This window comes from Aythya marila, assembly GCF_965140915.1.
Source record: "Aythya marila genome assembly, chromosome: 2".
NCBI classification, from domain to species: Eukaryota; Metazoa; Chordata; class Aves; order Anseriformes; family Anatidae; genus Aythya; species Aythya marila.
In genome coordinates, this window is record NC_139043.1 from 73,165,987 (window position 1) to 73,187,546 (window position 21,560).

At 34.9% G+C, this 21,560-nt stretch overlaps 1 protein-coding gene across 1 annotated transcript in view; it reads right to left on the minus strand.

Annotated features, from left to right (window-relative positions):
* Window positions 1-21,560, minus strand: part of CDH18 (cadherin 18) — a 293,987-nt gene that overhangs the window by 214,410 nt on the left and 58,017 nt on the right. Inside the window, exon 2 of the mRNA XM_082753298.1 lies at window positions 1,591-2,071. Within this exon, the coding sequence (XP_082609424.1) occupies window positions 1,591-1,818 (228 nt within the window). The 5' untranslated portion in view covers window positions 1,819-2,071. The remainder of the gene's footprint in view (window positions 1-1,590; window positions 2,072-21,560) is intronic.

Below are 21,560 nucleotides of genomic sequence, written 5' to 3' on the forward strand. Positions count from 1 at the left end.
AGCAAAGCCTATAATTGATCTGATGACCAGATCAATTATACTCTTCCTCTGTCAGTTACACCTGACAAATCAATAGTGCATAACAAAGATTCATGATATTATTCCGTATGAGCCTTATCACACCGTGGTCCCAAGGTTTACTCTGTATCTCCATTTAACAGTCTTCATGGCATCTATCTCTTTCCAGATAACGTTTTGATTCTCCTACATAGCTCTGTATCAGTAACAGGTTTATAGAATATTTATTTTATTCCAAAATCATACATGAAAATACATGAAAATATTAATCAGTCTAATATAAGTCTAGAGTAATATGCCCTCATCACCTCACCTATTTTAAAAGCTCGTCTATCAGTGCAAACCATTATCTCTATTTATAAAGGTCCCTCCCCAGCCTAAATTTTCTATACAAATCCTATCAATTTTCAGCACGCCAAGTACTTGGTATTTTACTAAGATTGGCCTAACAAAACAGTTGTGTGTTTTTTTGTTTGTTTGTTTGTTTTTTTTTTCTTTATGTTAACAGTATCTTAAACAAAAATCCTCCAGTTGCTATTTTTAGTTCAAATGATATTGTTCATATTTGAAAGCCCTTGCTACCAGGCATCTGTGATTTCAGGAGCTACTAGTTTCCTTGGATATTTTGCATATTCTAAAAAATGATTTTCAAGATTCCCATCTTGCATGCAAACTGAAGGCAAAATGAATAAATTCCTTTTCCATGCCTTATCCCTATTAATCATATTTCTTCACCCCTCTTATTCAACCTCTTTATCCAATTTCATTGATGATAATAAGAAATTTTATGCTGAAAGACAGCATGCAGAGGGAGAAAAGCTTCATCTGTTGTATGACTTGCAGTAAACCTATACGTACACTTTCTGTTACTTTAATGCAAATTTAAAACACAAATTATGTAGATAACATTACACATGATAAACTAGAATTCAGTTGGCCAGCCTACAACTGCATCAGGATGAATCTTACACCTGACACTCGCTTACTCACTATGTAATTCAACATATAAATGCAGGGTTTGTTGGTTCTACAGACTCCTGATGAATTGTAACAAGTAGTATATACCTCCTGCCTCTCCTTATAGGAAAGGCACAGAGAGATCTCCTTTTGGAAGAGCACTTTTCCACCCTGCCCTTTATGTGGAATGAATACATTGTTGAACGTAGACTGTATTTATTATATTTCCTGAAGTAGAACTGAATCTTACTCTAAAATAGCCTGGAAAAGCCTTTCGGGCTTACATACTTAAGCATTATGTATTTGAGTTTCTACAGAATCTGATATGAGCACCAGCTGCGTTCACTCCATGTTCAGTTGAACTCAGAAGAAATGCTGTTATCATACTTCAACAACTTCATCCTGTTTCCTTTTATTAATATTTCTGCTTATAGTAAACAGAGAATGTATACATAGGGAACAGGCAAGCTCACTGTGCATATATAAAGCAATCTGAGTGATGTTAACCTTAAAAAGAAGGTGACGTATAAGGAGATACTTGGTTTTCCTCTATCTGTGCCACATTTCAGCATTTCAGGGAATGGAAAAATAAAAACAAAAAGGCAATAACCTTACCTTTCCTACATACTGAGGATCTGGTCCCATGTGTTCTTCTAAAACAAAGAACTGATTCCATACCCATCCACGCTTGGGACGATGATGCACTTCCGTTTCACCTTCTATGTGTTTGGTTTGATTTCTAGTCACCTTGATGGAGCCATGGTGAGCAGCTCCATAACACCTCTGCACAAAACAGAGACAAAACAGGACTGGGCAGATACAAGATGTACTTGTAATTCTCATTGTAGGATAAGGTTCCTGGTCAAAGTTTTCTTTCTCTTGTCTTTTTCAGCTGTAATCCTTTAATAAGTTCCCAAGATGGAAGGTGAAGCCTCGTTCAGAAATACAGTCCAAAATGGGTTTTTCTGCTTGTTCATGATTTAGCTGCCCACTGGGGTAAGCTCAAACTATATTTACATTATGAAAAGCTGACTGGAAAAATTGGTATTTCTTCTGAGGTCTTCACAATAGAGCTCCACAGCCGACCATTTTCTATCTAATAGGGAAAGAAAAGAAAGCCACTTACTCATCACTAAAACCAGCAATTTTCAGCTTTTTGACCTTAGAATATATTCACAGCTGTACTAGCCAGTCTCTCAAAGACTCCCATTGTAACTAAAATTTCTTTTCATCCCTTTCTGTAAAAACGTTTTCTGATTGTTTTTATTAAAATAGTAAAAATTGGATGATCCATGATGGTTCTATTGGCTCTTAACTGCAAATCATTGATCTGGTTTGGCAATAAAATGAAATCACTGCCACAGTGTCATTAGACATATATCAATTGCTAGTTCATTTTAGATGAGTTCTTGATCTTACTTATACTGCACAGAGATCCAGCATGGTGAAAAATACCAAGGCTATGACGGCTTTCAAAAGTGTCCAAAATGGGCTCTGAGGATTCTGAGTCAGTATGAGAGCATACTAGCAGGGACAAAATGTGCATTTTCACCCCCCTGTTCTTTACTTAAACTCCAACAAATATCATACTAGAATTTCTCAAAGTTATTCTACATAGACAGAAAATTCAGATACTGATTTTTAGATTTATAAAAACATCTACGTTCCCAGTGACAATATTTTCTCAACTTCAAAAGGAAAATATGACCTTTTTATGCTACAACAGTAACATATGAAAATGTACATGGAAGTTGACGTAGCACAAAGTATTTTTTTAACCTCAGAGAAATAGTTATCCTGAACAAATGCTTTGATCACATATATAAATATATCAAGTATCGGTCAATTAGGAGACTCTAAACATACAAATAAATATAAAAAAAAATAGAATTGCCTTCTAACATTGATTTTGTTTAGGTACCATAAAGCCATTACAAATTAGTGAACAGAAACACAATAAATTCATGAACAGAAACACAAAGAATCATGAAAGTTTCTCATCAGAATAACAGAAGAGTATTTCAAGAGTGTGTTGTACATCAGAAATACCCATTAAGGACATACTTTCTACTGCTGTTATCCGGTTTAGGACAGTGTGTTATGCTGAAGTAAAGGAATACCACCAGTCTCCTGTGTCCAGGGAGGAATTTAAAAAGAAACTCTGTATGGTATTTTCCACTGAAGAATGGATTTTTTTTTTTAGCATTACGTTTTACCCTGCTTTCTATTTCTATATCAAAGCAATCTCCCCTCAAACTCTACAAAACCACTGATCTCTTAGAAGTCTCACATCCAATCTCTGAACAGATTCATATAACCCAATGCATTATTACCTTCTTTAAGTACAAATGTGAAGCAATAGGAATTTTTTAGAGCTAAATGTTCTATGAAGTCATACCAGGGAGAGAAACCAGACATTCTGAGCCATATTTGTTTCTAACCATATCTTCTTCCTTGGTTTCCTTGCTCTTCTGCGTTCTTTCCTTATTCTTGCTAGAAACCATTTTGAAACCGCTAGAAACAGTTTTGCCTTGAGGCATACAATTGCCTCCTAAAAATTCCTATATTTACAGATAAGTTACTTAAATAGATAAGTCATTGTTATATTTCAGAGGTGCATTAAAAATAAGCAGTACCTTACAAAATGGTAAGGCTGCAATTTTATCCATTCAAGTATTATTTTTCTTCCCTACGTTTCCATCCTGGGAATTGTCTAGGAGCAGTTCATAAGACTATAAGTAGTGCATAATAAGTTAAAAAATTGTATATAAGGTGAATTGAGATTCCTAAGAATGGCACATTTAAAATTTATTTGAAATCATTACTACTGAACTTTCCTTTATAAAAATTGTGGGGATGGTAGTGTTGGAAAACTCATATCTTATAAAAGAGTAAATATAAACAAAAGCATTAGATATCCACAAATCAAGATTTACTACACAGAACTTCGTTTCTCACCTCTCTCAGAAGTCATCCACAGAGCAAATCCAAAAATACCATGATGGATTCTGTAAACCATGTTATTTACACAGCCTGGCTCATATATTAATTACAACAAATAACAGAAATACAAAGGGCTTCCTCATCTCAAAAGTGTCTGCTCTTCTTAGGATTAATATAAAGTAGAAGAAATTGAATTTACATTGTGCCACAACCGCTATGTAATTTAATTCATTTCAGAGATTACCTGTTACACAATCCAACATATTTTATTTTTCTTTATTATGCTTATTTTCTAAATAAATTTAAGACAGAGATAGAGAGATGACAATGGAGTCTATTTCCTGTTATAATCATGCTTAGAAATCCAGGGTTCAACAATACTGTGAAGTCTGGAGAATAGTTTCCACATGATGAGCTTGACAATTAAAAAAGGAAGGATATTTAGTGAAGAACTTTGAAGTGTTTTTGCTCTTATAATCTATTTTAAAACCAAATCCAAATTAATGCTCAGTATAAAGGTCCTCATTCTTACTTACTCAGCACACGTTTTCAAAAGGTCTACTGGAAACATTCATTTTTTTTAAATCCTGGCCCCCATAAAAAAATAATAGAAGAAAAATCTCTTCCATGAAGACAACAAAAGTCTACAGGGAGTGAGTACAGATGGAAAGACCTACAATGGTAAACAAAGAGATGGGAAAGCAAAGAACAGACAAACCTGAACTGTGAGCAACTGAAGTAGGACTGAACTTTCTGAAATGCCTTTAATTGTTGCCTTACGCTAATATACTGAGATGTTGACTGCTCAGTGCTCTCACCTGCAGCTTCAAATGAAGTGTCCTGCTTTATGGGTTTTGTTATAATGATGCAGGCAGCTGCAGAGTAGACTTGTGTTATTGCTGTCTCCTGGGAGCCCTGATGAAAATGAGTTGTGTATCTCAAGAGACTGTCAGAGTAAGTTAAAATTAAAATAAATAATTAAATAAGATGAGGCGGGAAAGTCCTACCAGTAATGCTGGAAATCATTACAGCAGAGTAGTTACTGCTTAGCGTGGCAGCAAGCCTCTATAATGAACTCCCAGGAAACCAGTATAAGCACAGCAATGCAAAATGCACCACCACAAGAGAGGCATCATTAACAGCGGAGACTTGTCCTGAATCTCAGTGTCTCTCATCTCCCATAACCAAATTGACCACATATTTGAATTCATATGAATGATTCATTTTTGCAGATGCACATTCGACGCAGCTGCACACCTTTTATTTTAAATCTCTCAGGAACCCTTTTCAGTCCAATTGTGATGGAGCTACAATTAGTTATAGAACTTGCAATAAATTACATTTCTCATTTGCTTTCTGAATTCCACTTCTACACTCCGCCCTCTAGACTTCCACCAAATCAGAAAATTCCAATGTTATCAAAATCTGACCAATTTCAATATCATTACTTAGGGATAAATAATCAGACATGAAAATATTTCCTCCTTTCTGCACTTCTGTGCTTAGTCTATTGCCAATGTTACATTCTTCAGCACTGCAGAAATAACACTGTATTGACCTGGAGGCCAAAGACAGAATAATGGGCTAGTATCAGAACGAAAAATTAGGATATTGTTTTTTGTTTTATCCTTATGAAGCAGAGGTTGATGGTCAACAGAATACATACAATATCTCCGTGGAACTCTGGCAACTGTCAGGAGAGAAGAAAAAAAAAAGAAAAAAAAAAAGGCAAGAAATTTGTAGGTAGATGAAGGGAAATGGCTCGTGTAGCCCATCTATAGTTGATCTCCGCTCTCTTTTCCCAAGCTCTGGGACTTTGCATGAGAAGATGAAGCACAAAGTCTTTCTCAGGCTATGTGATACAGAGACTATATATAATCATCAGTGTTTTCTAAGGAACAATGCCTTCTGCACATGCTAGTATGACAGAACTAGTGTCCAAACTGTTTTGGAGAGCATTTAAAAACTGTATTACACATTGTTATCTTGACCCTTTGTTGTATTTATGTTGCAGTTATGTATATGAGCATAAAACCTGGAAAAAAAATGTTCTTAAAGTAGTTTAATAGCAATTTCAATAACTACAAATGTTTAGACATTGTAGCTCTACATTGTCACTTCTTTTAGAAATGGAAAGCTGAACTACTTTTTCATTGTGATAGCATACAGACGTTCTTTTTTATCTGTGAGATAACTGCATGAGATATTGAATTCCCAAATAATTGTTAAATTTATGTGCAAAGATATATTGGTTCTGAAAGCTAATCTTTATCAGCCTGAAATTGTATCAGTTTCATGAAGAACCAGGGAAGAACCTCATCTCTTTAAGCCAACAGCACCAGCTCATGGGTGTGCAGTGTCAAAGGTGCAATTTCTTGTACCTTTTTCACTCTTACACAGTCTTTTGGTAAAGACCACTTCTAACAATCAAAACACAGGAATTGTTTTGATTAAGCTATGACTGAGAAGTGCTAAGCCAAAACCTGCTAAGCTATAACTGACTTTATTTCATTTAATAAATTATTTTACATAAAATCCCTTTTGCAAAATAAATAGAAATAGGCACAAAATAAAGCTACCATGGAATACAGATATTTTTTCTTTCACGTAAGGAAACAGAAATCCTGTTGTGGGGCTAAAGGTGTGGAAAAAAAAAAAAAAAAGTGAGAAAATAAAAAAAGGATCCAAGAAAGACAAGCAATCAGACATTATAAAAAGATAAGTAACAGAAGAAATGTAAGAGTAAGATAAAACAAAGCTATTGAAAATTTCACTTAGAAAAATAAATCAAGATAAAGAAGCAAATTGGAAAGTTCAAGTGGAAACAGCTGCAGCTGTGAAAGCTTCTATGTGAAGTTATCAGAGATGATTTTCCTCTCAGACCTGAAACTGTATATAAAAAAAAGAAAACAAGCAGTATGATTCCTGTGGAATGTAAGAAATCCAGTTTATACAGTTTAACAGAAAGTCAGTTAAGGAAAACATTAACTGAAAATACAAATCACAAAATAAAATTCAACACCAAATATATGGATCAGTGAATTGGTATGCCAAGACTGTCAAGAGACAAAACTCAGTACTTATTTCCCTATGCTTTTTTACTTTTTGTACCAGAAAAGCTTTTTAACTTCCACATTCTCCTGCGCACCTCAGAAACCAAGTCAATTGATGAGACATTTGGTTCAGAAAATAAAAAGGCAATATAAAGCAATGTAACAATATAAAATAATATAGCAATATAAGGACAACTGCATAAGCTTAATGATTGCAGGTTGTTATGTGGTGTGAGTAATAAATTGTGAGATTCTTAGGTTCAATTTAAAACCAGAGAAACACATTATGCAAAATTAATTATTTAGATGAGTACAACACTCTTGCTGACAGGGCCCAAATAAAAGCTAAGGAAAGGAAAAGAAATGCCCTCCTTTTCTGTTTTTTCTCCCTCCTTACCTCCTACCCCTCAAAAGAAAAGGAACAGTCATACTAAAAGCTGTAAAACAAAACAATAACAAAACAACAGCTGTATCCTGGGATTAATTGATTAATTGCTTAATACCAGGAATTAATAAATTACTCTTACTCTTGATTTTTTAAAGTTACCAGTAGTATTATTTTGTTTCAGAGTTAGCATTAAAATATTTTAAATTCGTCAAAGTATCCCAGATGGTGATGTGTGATGAATTTTTTAACAGCATTCTGACTGACAGACATCCATCAAACAATTCCTGTGTATGAGACTCCGTTCTTCCTGCTTGCTCAGACACCCCCAGAGACAATGTCAGAAGCCTCAATTAAATTTCCAGTTTATATCACAGATTTCTTCTAAATTCTCATAATCCAGGCAACTTTTTAAATCTAAGAATATCTATATTTCTCTCTCCAGTTCTTCCTCCATTCAAGGTAGGTATTCCCCAATATAGTCCCCAATATTCCTTTTACCTCCTTTTACTACCTACTTCATTAGTCTTATTACTAGATTCTTCTTATTAGAATTTCTTGATTTATTGACTCTGTAATATTTTAGTAGTTTCTAAATCAAGGGAACCAATATACTATTAATATTCAATAAATACGATCTTAGATTTGAAATAATTTAGATTTCAGAGGTCTAACTGAAACAGGTTGTGGTTTTGTTCTTATTTCCATCATATGTTTGATTTTAGACAGTTCATACCTAGGACATACACAGTACAAGTATGGACTCGTCTTTATTTCTAGCACAACTGATTGGTCTGATCTTTTCCTTTGTAAATGTACTTTATCATACTAACTACATATTGAGACTGAAAAGGAAAATGATACAGGCCAGAGAAAACTTCTCATCCAGCGTTAACACACTGACATTTCCAGCTTTCCTTTAAAGTCCTGACTGTTTTGTGAAGACGGAATAAAGAAATTCAAAACATTGATTTAAAATTCTGGCTGCAGCCCTAACTATTAGCCATCACTGTTTCAAACTGAGTTTTAAATTAAATATTGTCTTCATTTTTCCTTGGCTTTCACTCCCAGTTTTAAATTAGTTCAGAGTCCATACTCCCTGTTAGCTTAACAGGCCTTAATAAAGTTACCTCACTGGCTAGAACAGGTGGCATAATTTTATCTATCTGGGTCATAAAGCAGAATAGGCGTGGTATGAATAAAAGCTTTTGTGGTTATTCATAGAAATCACCACACATTCCTTACAGAAAGAAGCATGTGAACTAGAATTCTGATTTTGTTATGCAAAAAGTTGGAAGTAAAGCCTAACAGCCTAACAATAATTAAAACAGAACAAAAATGCTGAGCTAGCACAAGCAACTCCATGCAGAGCTACTTCCTGCTAACACCTCTGTTAAACTGCATTAATCATGTTATACATAGATGGGCTTCCCCAGAGGACAAAACCCCACTTGTGCTACCTAATAACAGCACGAGGATGAATCGAGAACATGGAAAGCAGAAACAGTCTTAGGAGATGTACAGTCAAAAGAGCTATTAAAAAGGTTTTAATGTTGCTTATGGCATTAGAAATTCCTGAATAATAATTGGGATGACACTTTATTATAATAATAATAATAATTCAAGACTGTCTTATACCAAGGCATTAAAATAGCAGCTTTAGTTCCAGTTTTACAGACAGCAATACATACTTGTGATCAAAGTACTCTCTTCTCATACTGTGAGAAATACACCAAATACAAGCTTCAGTTAATTCCTGAATGGATAGCATTAACTGAGGCACTGATTATAAAGAGTAAAACTATAGCATATCATAACTGGGCAACTAATCCAGTCCCATTACATGGCAAAGGAAATGGCTTCCACATGGCCCCAAAAAAGGATTTTATGTTCCATAAGGCCCAATGTGATACATACACACAAAAACGCTTTTTGAAGAGGAACTGTATCTCTTTTAACAAGAAAACAAGAACAAGAAACACTACACAAATGAACACAAAAGGGTTTAGTGTATAGTCCTTTCATTTTTACTCTGCCACAATCAAAATTAATTTTTACTTATAAACCACCCAACAATCCATAACAGCGCAAGAAATCCATTAGAACCAGCATGGGATTCAAGTTTTATTATCATAACAGGATTTTTTAAAGTGTGTCCAATTGACATTTTGATTAGATGATGCACAAGATGAGCTGATCTCTATGCTGCCTTTAACAATTAATAGCTACAGTGAGTGGTAGCTGTAGAATGATTTAAAAGATTCATTCATTTTTGAAAATACACTGAAAAGGGTTATTAAAAGGCATTTTATATGACTGGGTACAGGAAAACATTATACAGCACAAACCAATGGATTTGTTACCCTGTTGAGCAAATGCTTTTTATGAAAGAGTAAAAATGGGTAGATTTCACAGATTTCACGGAATTTTCTAGGTTGGAAGAGACCTCAAGATCATCGAGTCCAACCTCTGACCTAACGCTAACAGTCCCCACTAAACCATTTTCCTAAGCTCTACATCTAAACGTCTTTTGAAGACTTCCAGGGATGGTGAGAAACATACATGTATAATCTTTCCTGAACAAAGGAATATATGCAAACTTTGCAAACAAAACAGGAACAGAACTTAGCTTGCAAACAGTATTGCATATAGACAGGCAATTATTAACTATGATGAATAGTTAGTAGAAATTTGACATTAAAACATGATTAAGAGATTCAAAGCCTGTCCTCAGTTGTCATACAACACTTTTATATATAATAAACAGGCGCTCAGAAACTTCAAGATAACAGTGCTCTGCCACAATCAACGACCGTAGAAATTTTGTTTCCAACTATATACAGAGAGCAACTGGAAAACCGCAACACAGTAACAACACAATTAGTCAGATAAAATCCAGCCACTGTTTCTATAAGCTATAATTGCAGACAAAGTCATGCTAGCCATTACCTCCTGTGAAAGGAACAACTGTTAAACAAAGAAAGATGAATCATGTATCTGACTCACGCCTTTCTCTTTGCCTCAACCAGAGACAATTCCACCTACATTTATATCTAGATTCCATATTTCTAGCCAAGGACAGTACAGGTATGTAAGACAGCACAAAGATACTTTTATGTTCCAAAAGCAGAAGAGCCTTTTCTTATTTTCTGTTTCCCTTCCCAAAGAACTTGATAAGAAAATAAAGATGTCATTGATTTATTGAGTCATTCCTCCCATTTATAAAGGTCAGGTCAACCAGTCAGGGAGGAAAGCACATACATGAGACTCTGATGAGCAATTACCCACAGGAAAAACTTGCAACTGACTTCTTGTGCATAGTCCACAGTACATAATTTGTACTAACAAATTATTTCTCAAAAATGAATAGCAGGAGCTTCTCTGGGAAGTATAATATCCCAAATGAATGGCAAAATAAGCAAACAAAAAACAAACAAACAAAAAAAAAAAAAAAAAAAAAAAGGAAAGGTGGTCCAATGTAGACAGCAAAAGCTGAAGAAAGAATTGAAGACATTTACCTCCCGTCCTTTGCTACTAGTTCAGCATTCTGTGCTTGAAATTCTTAAAATCATGTAAATTATTCATTACAATTTTCTTATCAAAATTTTAGAGTATTTCAAATGCAATGTATTTATGTTTCTGAGATTATAATAAATATGTTACTGGTTACTTAAACCCATACCTCAGTGTCTTAGAGAAAAATATTAAATGACCTATCCTTCTAAATAAATCTTACTGCATATTTTAATAGAGAAAATAACTAAAATATATTTTTACTGGCTGATTTTTCCCTTTTAAATCAAAACATAAATTGCCACCACTGTTTCTGAAATAATCTACATATTTTTGGTAAATAACAAGACAGGAAGAAAAACAGAACTTTTGTTCCATTGTTTAAATTTAGGAACATTATTCAAATAATGAAGGAAAATAAAACTTGAGTCAAGGCAAATGAGCCGCTTCTATTTAACAGACACAAAATAGTTTGTTTAAATTGAATATTGTTTGTATATTTACAATCAACTAACTTTCAAAGCAAAGGTCATTTTCTTATAAAAACATTTAAATGGCATAAGTAACTAAATTTGAGCCTTCATATAAACAGTTGTATGCAACCTTCTATAAGCAATTTTGCTTTCACAAAATGAAACGTTGCAATTAAGTAACTTCCTGACTGAAAATTCCCAATATGCTCTTCATTTAATGCATGCTACTTGCAGATTTTTTCCTTGGTTAGTAATTATGCTGAACTTGTGTTTCCAACTGTTCATCACAGTTATGACCAACTTAGCCCATTTTTCTTATGCTGGACTCAAATGACAAAACTCCGATTCCCCCTAGGCAAACTGCAAAATTCCCATTAAGTTAACAGAGGCAAACTTTCACTTTAAATTCAGTAGCACTCAGCATCAGCTGCATTCTTTGGTTACACAAGAGAGTATCCTGTGTATTTTTGATTTTTTACCTATATTAGTGTATTTTAAGTTATAAACATTATAAGGCACAGAAGCCTACAGTAAATGTATAAAGAACCCCTTAATTACAGCAATACACGAAAGGAAGAATTTATGAGTGGCTGACAGAATATTTCAATTTTCAGTATATCTTGCTATTTTGTATAAATAATAAAGATTTGGAGAAACCAGCATTAAGAGGTTGCCCAACTTTTGACAGATAACACCATCTACATGGCCCAGTTACTGGCAAAACAATCAAAAATGCCAAGATCATCGTTCTTGTTCCCTGCAAAGAAGAAATAGTAACCTGAATTCTATTTAAAGTTTGAATTTTTGAGTGCCACACAAAACCAGAGCAAATTGCTACTGGCTTCATTGAAAGTGCCATGAAGTCTTTACCAATCTGACAATATCCCGACATCACATGTATAATCAAACAAAACTGAAGTCAGGAAGAACCTTTGGGCTTCACCTGATCTAACCTGTGGCTCAGAGCAGGGTCAGCTTCTGGGTTGGACATGACTGCTTAGCTGCAGGAAAGCTTGTGGAAAAGAGGAACGTGTACTGGCCTGGGGTTAAGCTAGCTGAACAGAAGACCAGAGACCACTGGATGTGGCAAAACTAGCTGGACACATGAAATGATAACAATATAAGAAGTTACAGACAGAGCCACAAGGGATGGCTGTATCCCACAGAGAGGAAGGCAGCTGAACTCTATACACCATTCAAGAAGAGTATGGGGCCCTTTTGGAGAGTAACACCTTGCAAGGCCCACACTGCCTAGGTAACCATCTTCATTCTGCTTTCTAAAATTGAGACTATCTAGGAAACACTATCAGAAATACTGAACTTGAGTGCAATTCAAATAAATTATAATAATAATGAAGAATTATGGAAGTCAAAAAAGAACAAATAAAAGAAAATCCTCCTCAGAAGTAAAGCATTGAGGGACAAGAGAGCAAAGAGCAGCCCTGCAGAAAGGGATCTGGGGGTTCTGGCTGACAACAAGTTGAACATGAGTCAGTAGTGTGCCCTGGCAGCCAAAATGGCAAGTCGTGCCCTGGGGTGCATCAGCACAGCACTACTAGCCAATTGAGGGAAGGGATTGTCCCACTCTGCTCTGGTGTGGCCTCACCTCGAGCACTTTGCGCAGTTTCAGGTGAGACAGTATAAAAAGGACCTGACACTATTACAGAGCATCCAAAGCAAGGCTACAGAGATGGTGAAGGGTCTAGAGGGGAAGATGTATGAGGAGCAGCCAAGGTCCCTTGGTTTGTTCAGCCCAGAGCAGAGCAAGCTGAGGGTAGGTGTCATGGCGGCCTGCAGCTCCCTCATGAGGGCAGCGGAGGGGCAGGCGCTGAGCTCTGCTCTCTGGAGACAGAGACAGGACCCGAGCAGCTGGAACAGGAGAGATTCAGGCTGACTTTCAGGGAAAGGCTCTTCATCAAGAGAGTGGTGGGGCACTGGAACAGATTCCCCAGAGCAGTGGCCATGCCACCAAACCTACTGAAGTTCAAGAAGTGTTTGAACAATGCTCTCAGACATAGGGTTTCATTTTTTGGTGATTCTGAGTGGAGCCAGGAGTTGGACTTGATGATCCTTGTTGGTCCCTTCCAGATCAGCAATATAATATAATATAATTCTGTGATTCTATGATTCTATCAGACAGAAAAACAACACTGTAGAAAAGAAGTAATTTCAAAAGAAAGCTCTGTTAAGCAGTCATTGGCAACTCCGGGATTTTTCTTGTGCAGATATAGTAATAAAGTAAAGAGAAAGAAAAGCTAGGGGGATATCCATGTATGTCAAGTCTAAATTTAGAGTCTGTATTTAAAAACATGTCTTTTCACATCATACTGTAACTGAGATGTCTTTTAGTCACTGATTTCTCCCGTGACATTACTTCTACAAACCATCCTATAATCACTTTCAGCCACAAAGCATTACTGCAAGTATGTTGATTTCTTCCCATCTTCCTAAAAAATGTTTTCTTTTTACACCATATAACTAGATTGTTCTCTGGTAGAACTGATCCTTTCATTATGAGCACAGCTTTCCCTACTGTCTTAAAAAGTACATAATGTGCATTTCTTTTATTGTTATTATTCTTATCTTCCCGTCTTCTTTTCTCACTCTTCCAGCTCAGCCAGTATTAAACCATCATGTTTCTCGATTTATCACCTCCATCATTAAATGTATTCAGTTCCATTTCAGACTTACTTATAAATACTGAATTCTACAATTGGCATGTCACAGCTTTCTCATAGATATCTATAGTAAAATAATTATCTGTTAAATACAAACAATATAACTCAGCAACTCATTTTGCAAAGTATTCAAAAGTCAGAATCAATATACAAAACAATCACATAAATTGCAAAGGCAGCATTGCCCTGATGGATGAAAGAAGGGGATACAGATAAAAGTGCATATGCTGAGTACATAAATGTCTGCCTAAAATAATAAATAAATAAATAAATAAATAAATAAGTGTAATTTGGAACTTTCTATGTACAATTACTGTTTCAAATACAGAAATATCTTTGTTACCTACTTTTGTTATCTTGGCAAGAAAATAATCTCTAATAATCAGAAAAACACCAAATGTTTTCCAGAAGGCTGTCTCACCAGCTGAGCAAATACAAACCCACAAGTCAGATTTTTTTTTTCTTTGAAATAATTTAGAGTTACATTTGTAGCAGTAAGTATTTTTACTGCCACTTTGTAGTAGAAGTTAACATAAGCATCAAATACTTGAACTTTTCACCCTAGGGTGAAGGTTGACTAGCAGAACGGATTTTTGCTGACTGCCTTATTTTTCTTATGTTGGATGATTCCCCAAGCCCAGATAACTAAATTTTCTATCATGGAGCAATAAGAAAATCCAGTCGTTTGTACTTTATAAGAAACAACTTCTGTATAGTAGTTAAGTCAATATAGTGTAGTCATGGCAGATACTGAAAATTTCCAGAATATCCCAAGAAAACATTTTCTTAAGTTTTCTGACTTGTTGTATTGAAAATTCAGAGAGAAACGCTGTACTAAATTTCAGGTGAAATCTAAATAGAAGAATTAAAAGAAAAATAGCATGAATTTTGAAAAGATATATAGAAATGACTGAAGTACTGTACATGATTTAACTGAAGTTAAATACATTATAAAAACCCTACTAGTCTTAAGATAAATTCAGGTTTTATACAGCAGACAATTTTCACGTACTCATTTCCAATAAGCTTTAAATCTCCAAATATATTAATCCTACTGAATTGCCATAGGCTTTCTGTATGTAACTTCACTATATTCTTTTGAAAATTTTAGCTTCCATTCTTGTCCAACCAACTTTCCAGGACCAGATGAGCAGGTAGGTAAGTTGAGATTTAATGTCAAAGTCATAACACCAACAAATCCTCAGGAACAGAATGGGGAGGAGAAACAAGGTTAATCAGCAGAATCACGTCTTAGGTTCTGATTGTGCAAACAAAAAAAGACCTACTTAACTTTAAACCTGTTAATGAAAAGCTCATTGACATTAATGGGATTAATTGTTTGCTTAGAACTCAGCTTAAAACTGAACTTTTTAAAGATCAGGTCACTGGCATTTCAGTGGGGGACCTGGAGAACAGCCACCATAGACAAATAACATTACATATTGAAAAGCACCAGGAAAATTTAAGAACGTAACATTCAGTTTCAAAACATGTTTTTCTTCCATTAATACATGAATAATAGTCTAACAGCAAGTGAAACACTCTAAGCTCACTTTCATATTGGTCACAAATAAGAGACATCGCATGTAACTCTAGGTTTTCTAGTATGAGTTGAAGGTCTTCCAGAAATCACTCACAGTATGCTTAACAGTTTTAAGTTTAAAGCAGAAAAAGTTTTATATTGGATTCTTTGCACTCAGTGCAAACCACAACTTACATGCTTTCTGTACATAACTTACATACTCAACCTATAACTTACATACTTTCTGGAGCTCAGCTTTGTTTCTGTAAGCGAGCAGGATAAGAGTTTAGCATGATCCCCTGATTTAATAATCATCTGGCATCATTAAAAGAGCACCACAGTCAGGGCTGAACACCCAGAAACATTACCTTCTCATTTCAAGAAGCAGTGCATTTTACAGGAAAGATCAGTGTCCCAAAAAAATCTCAGTCTCATTTTGAGCCTTATAGTAACATTGCTTACAACTACGCTATTTCCAGAGTACCCTGTTCAAGCAAGTGGTGAAAAGGGGTAGACTGAGGTCCCTAAATGCAACATGTAAACTCTCTGTGGGTGGAGGAGAACGAGTTGTAATAAACTATATCCCACTTATGAAAGGACTCATTCAACAGAATTAGAAAAATAACATTATTTAATGAGGAATACAACAATGAAAAAAAAAAAAAACAAACTTTAGAAGGATAACAGCTTACAAAAATGTTAATGAGGCCTGGAATATCTACTATGAAAACAGTCAAACAAACAAACAAACAAAAAAAAGTATTGATTGTATTATCTCTAGCCAGTCAATCATGTGCTTTATGTTTATACTATAAAGAAAATAACTCACCATGATTAGAGCTTAAAAACATAATAAAAGTTCGTGATCTTTGTCTGATGCAGATGGAAGAGTTTTAAGGCAGCTTCAGGCCTATTTTGTCTTGATAGAGACATCATTTGTACAACAGGCTGAAGTAACTGATCAAACATGAGACTGAAGAACATAGGCTTGCCATGAGCATCTATAACACCCAAGCAATGACTGATGGAATAGGAGCTAGTATAGCAACGATGCTCCATCCCACACTTCACCTTAGCCTGGAGAAACAACAGTGAAATATTTTTGGGTACTCTCTCAAAGTGTTAGAACAAAACCTTTTTTTTTTTTTTTCTTTTTCCCTAAACATCATCATGCATTTTACTGTAATTTTAAAATATGAATATTAGTTTCCTTTTTAAAATCTGGATTGTGATGTGCAGAGATTTCTGAAATTATACATTTCTTGAGGCTCAGCAGACTCTGTAAGAGACACTTATGCTAGATTTAAGCAACACTAACTTGTGTTTAACACTTGTGTGTGCCCTTTGCAGGATGGTGAAGGGCTCTTATGTGATTATTGCAATAACAAAGATTTCTGATGCAGTGAAAGGTAAACAGACACATGAAAAGATACATATACATATACACATACCAATGTAAGTATCCAGTAAAGAATGAAACATTCGGTGCTTAGTGCATAGCTAATGACAATAAATATGAAAATTCTGCAAGAAATCAGAGCTCAGAATTAGATTACACTTTAAACATTGCTTTTGGATAGCACCTTTGAAAAGGATTTAAATGAGAATTATTCATTTAACTGTAGTTAACTCCTACAACTGTTTTCATAAGTTAATTGTGTTTGTCAGTACAGAATCCAAGCTTTCACCTAATAAAAGGTATGTTGCTTGGTTATCTTTGAGATCTTATCTTTCAAAAATCTAAATTTCTATTTACTATAAAAACTTGCAATAAAGAGTAGAATAGGGTGTAAAGAAGAGAAAAAAGGAAAAATGTGAATAAGAACTCAAGATGTTTCTAACTTAGCTGCTTCCTCGATGCTTATATTTTCAGGAGTTCTTCAGTCTGTAAATGGAGAATACATACAAGAGCAGTTACTTCTTGTAAACAGCAGCTCTCCAGCTCTGACTGCAAAGCACTCAGTTTGGGCTGCACAACATATCCAAGAAACCAGAAATGGATGCCCGTACTGTGCTCAGAACTATGCTGATATGCATGTAAGCTCATTTTCTCAAACCTCATTTAAATATATCTGCACTATACCATTAATGTTGCCAATCAGTGACATCTTCCTCTGACAAAAAGGTCAAGAACATACCAATGTATTATTAAATGACAGAGTTTGATTCTGTTTTTTTTTTTTGCAGGTACATGTATTGAACAAATGCCTGAGAAATCTGGCCTGCTGTGAGGATACAAGAGTTTTAATGCATGAACAAGGGCATTTGCTAGGTAAATTTCCTATTTTAAATTTCTTGGTTATTAAAGGATGGACATATACTACATATAACAGGAACTAAAGATATGTATGGATAGTAAACCACTCAAATATGCAATCTGCATATTCTACTAAAAGCAGAAATTCATTTACTTTAGGTATTAGATAAAAATGCAGATGTAAAGCACTGATCCATCTCAGTAATGTTAAGTCCACAACACTGTCCAGACATACTTTCTTATAGCATACATCCTATTTGTTTTTGGTGTGCCTTTTGCATTTTTTGTCATACACATGTGAGGGAAAACTAATCCACTTCTGTCAACATGTATATCTTGCTCCCCTCCCCCCCCCGCCCAAAAAAAAAGGGCTGTACAGAAAAAATATATATATTTTTTGTTTGTTTTTCTCTTTTCATCCCTTACCCTTCACTAATTTTTTTTGGACTGTAATTATTCAGAATCATACATTTTTTTATATAATTGGGTTATATACTCTTATTATAAACAAGTAATTCTTCTAAACAAAGGGAAATATCTACATTTCTGTGTTTCTAAAAGCCACTTGCTACTGGATATATATATTCTACTGATAACAAAGATATATTAAAAAAAAAAAAAAAAACACACACAAAAAAAAAAAACACTTCATAGGCATGGTCAGATTCAATAATTTAGAATAGGAAAGTTGTAGACATATGCAGCTCCATCTCATCTACTATTGTTGCTTTAAAAATAGTATAATGAAAGTAACATGCACCACAGACTACACTTTTTTATTTATTTTTTACTGCATTTTCACCAGGGAGATAGGAAATGGCACTCCTGAGGAGCTGATTACATACAGTAGCATTAAGACACAGCCCAGAAGGCATCGATCCTTTGATATGCACCAAAATAAATGATGGAAAGCAAACATTTTATGAGGCAGTTGTACCTCTATCTATTTCTACACACAAATACAAAATCTTGTGTGTCAAAAATGTTCGTACCAGACTAACATCAACCACCAACTACACACAATCACAACAGTTCATTTATCAGTATTTCTTAAATAAGCACTGACAACTCGTACTAGTGGTGTCAATATAGTCCCACTTTGCACAAATATACAAACGATCAGAACGAGCATTCATCTTCTCTCTTTTTTTTTTTTCTCAGTGATTTAACACTCCCAGAAACCATGAACCTTCTCATAGACAATGTCCTGAACAGCCAATGTCAAGTTAATCTTGCTTTATCCTTGACACAAGCTCACTCAGATGTGTTGTGGTTCTGTTCTGAATTTTTTTTTTCTAAAAATACATGAGAAAATATCCTAGAGACCCATAACACAAGGACTCCCTCCCATTTCTTCTGTTAAAATCTTTAACAAGATAATAATTCCTGTCAAATATGTAGAAAAATTATTAGGCAGCAACTCTTATGGTCCTGCTGGACTAGATGGGATTTTTACTGGTAACCTAAAATCAGAATCTCTATTTCTTACTATAAGGTCATTGGCTATCTTACTGCCCCTAAAATTCAGCCAAAGGGTTTCGAAGTTGTATCTTCTTTATCTTTCTTTCCAATAATGTATTAAAAGCTTCATTTTCACTTCTATTGTTCTTACAGTTCAACGGCTTCTGTCTACCACACACCAGATTGCATAGATTTCTAATACTTTAATGCAACTATATCCACATGGCAACTTGTTTTCAGGTAATTTCTCAAGCAGTACAACTACCAGCCACAGAAGATGGCCAACATTATTACAGTCATTCATAAAATATGTAATATTTATTCCAAAAATCTCATGGTCCATTATCAGCTTATAACCCTTGCAATTTGTGTGATGTATCATTTCCCGCTCTTCCTCTGTTCCTTCCTTGCTTTCTATTACTGCAGTATTCATTATTCAGCAGTTCAAGTTAACTTCCACCCAAAGCCCAAGGAGGTGGTGGGCAGGAGATGTGCAGTACCTCAGAGACACAGGTATTGATTCTAAGTTGGAGAGATGGAGGAAGGTTGTGGGTAGACAAGATAAATGATTTCCTCCAACAGTCCAGTTATTGAAATATGCAGTCCACTTCCTCTGGTTTTCTTCTCATTCCCTGACATCTTGTTTCAATCTAGCCCATTTAAGGAACAAAAAAAAAACCTTCAGCTTTTTGGCTGAGTTAGTCTTTCTCTGGTTACTCTGCTGAACTGGCTATCCGAGGGTATGAATAAGCATTAGACATGGTGTCTCAAAGGAGAGAGGAAGACAGCTGGGAGGCATGCATCTGTTAGCAATGAGCAAACAGATTGGCTTATCTCATTCCAATCTGCATCCTGGTTACAACCTCCTACCCTCCCACCCCTCCCCCCCCAAAAAAAGAAAAAAAATAAAGACACACTACACTAAAATGCAACACTTCCCAAGCCTCCTGTTTGATCCTCTAAATGTCCCAAGATTGTGTTCAAAAAGCTGCAGAGAACATCTTGTCCCACAGTCAAGGAGATCTTACTGTATTTGCCTTACTTGTGCTTACTTATTAACAATTGGGCATTAAAACATATTAAAGCAATGTCCATAATTCCTAAGCTAATGTAACTCCTACAACCTAATATTACAAACTTCTGTCTCAGCTGCTTTCATACTACCAATTCTAAAAAAAAGCAAAAATTCACTCTTTCACCAATTCATTAATTTACTGGTGTAGTGAGGGTTTTAAAAATACAGATTTCTTGTTGCAGAGTTTAAAGATTTTTCTTATGATTGTGCTCAAAAACAGCTTAAGTGCTTAATACCATTGCAAATATTTCTAAACCTTTCTGAGTCAAAGCTACTCTCATATTAGTGTTCCAGTTTAATTGCTCACATCCCATTTCTAAATCTACCCTGTAAGATTTGTTATTATATATTGCTTTCTTCTGCAGTGATATTTTCTCTTGGAGAAAAACACAAAGCAGTTAACACCTGCATTTTGAAAAAGGAATTTTAATCTGGCATGATGAGAAAAAAAAAAAAAATCATTTAAATTAACAGAAAAACATGCTGCAAATAAAGCTGTAAATAAAGTCATTTAGAGTACAAAACAGAGTGGCATTTTAGTAGCATGCAAGTGCAGCTGACAGGCATATATTTATTCAATTAGTTCCTAGTTTCCAAGGGCAGAGTTGTATGTACACATCCAAACTGCTTCCTCTAATTTTAGCAACTTTTTATATTGAATATTTAAAACCACTTAGTATCCAAATCAATTTAACAGAATGCCACTTAGTGTAATCCTCAATTTTAGTTTTCAATAATTTACTCTGTGCACCTCACTACTGTTTATGACTGCATGTTTATGACCTGATCCCTAAATAAAGATCTCTTAGCCTTTTTTAAAATATTTCAGTTTCAAAATAATTAGACTTATGTGTGTACAAGTAGCAGAGAATGAAACAACAGCATCATTTTATATGCTTCTCAGTATTATAAAAGTTTCATACCAATTTATCTGCGTATCCTACTTACTTCTGCAGCTAAAATAGCAGGTAAAACAGGCACTTACTGTTCAGTGGTTACAGGGCACTTCTCCACTCCTTTTCCAAACAACTTGCCAAATCAAACCTACTGCCTCTTTAGCTGCTGCCAGACAAAAACAAACAAACAAAAACTACGTCAGATTTCAAGAAACTGTGGGAGATGGTATTTTACTAAAAATATATTAATATTCAGGGTGAACCATGAATATTTCAACAGTGATTTAATTTTTTTCTAATGTGTTCTCCACTGGTCTGCTGTAGTAAAG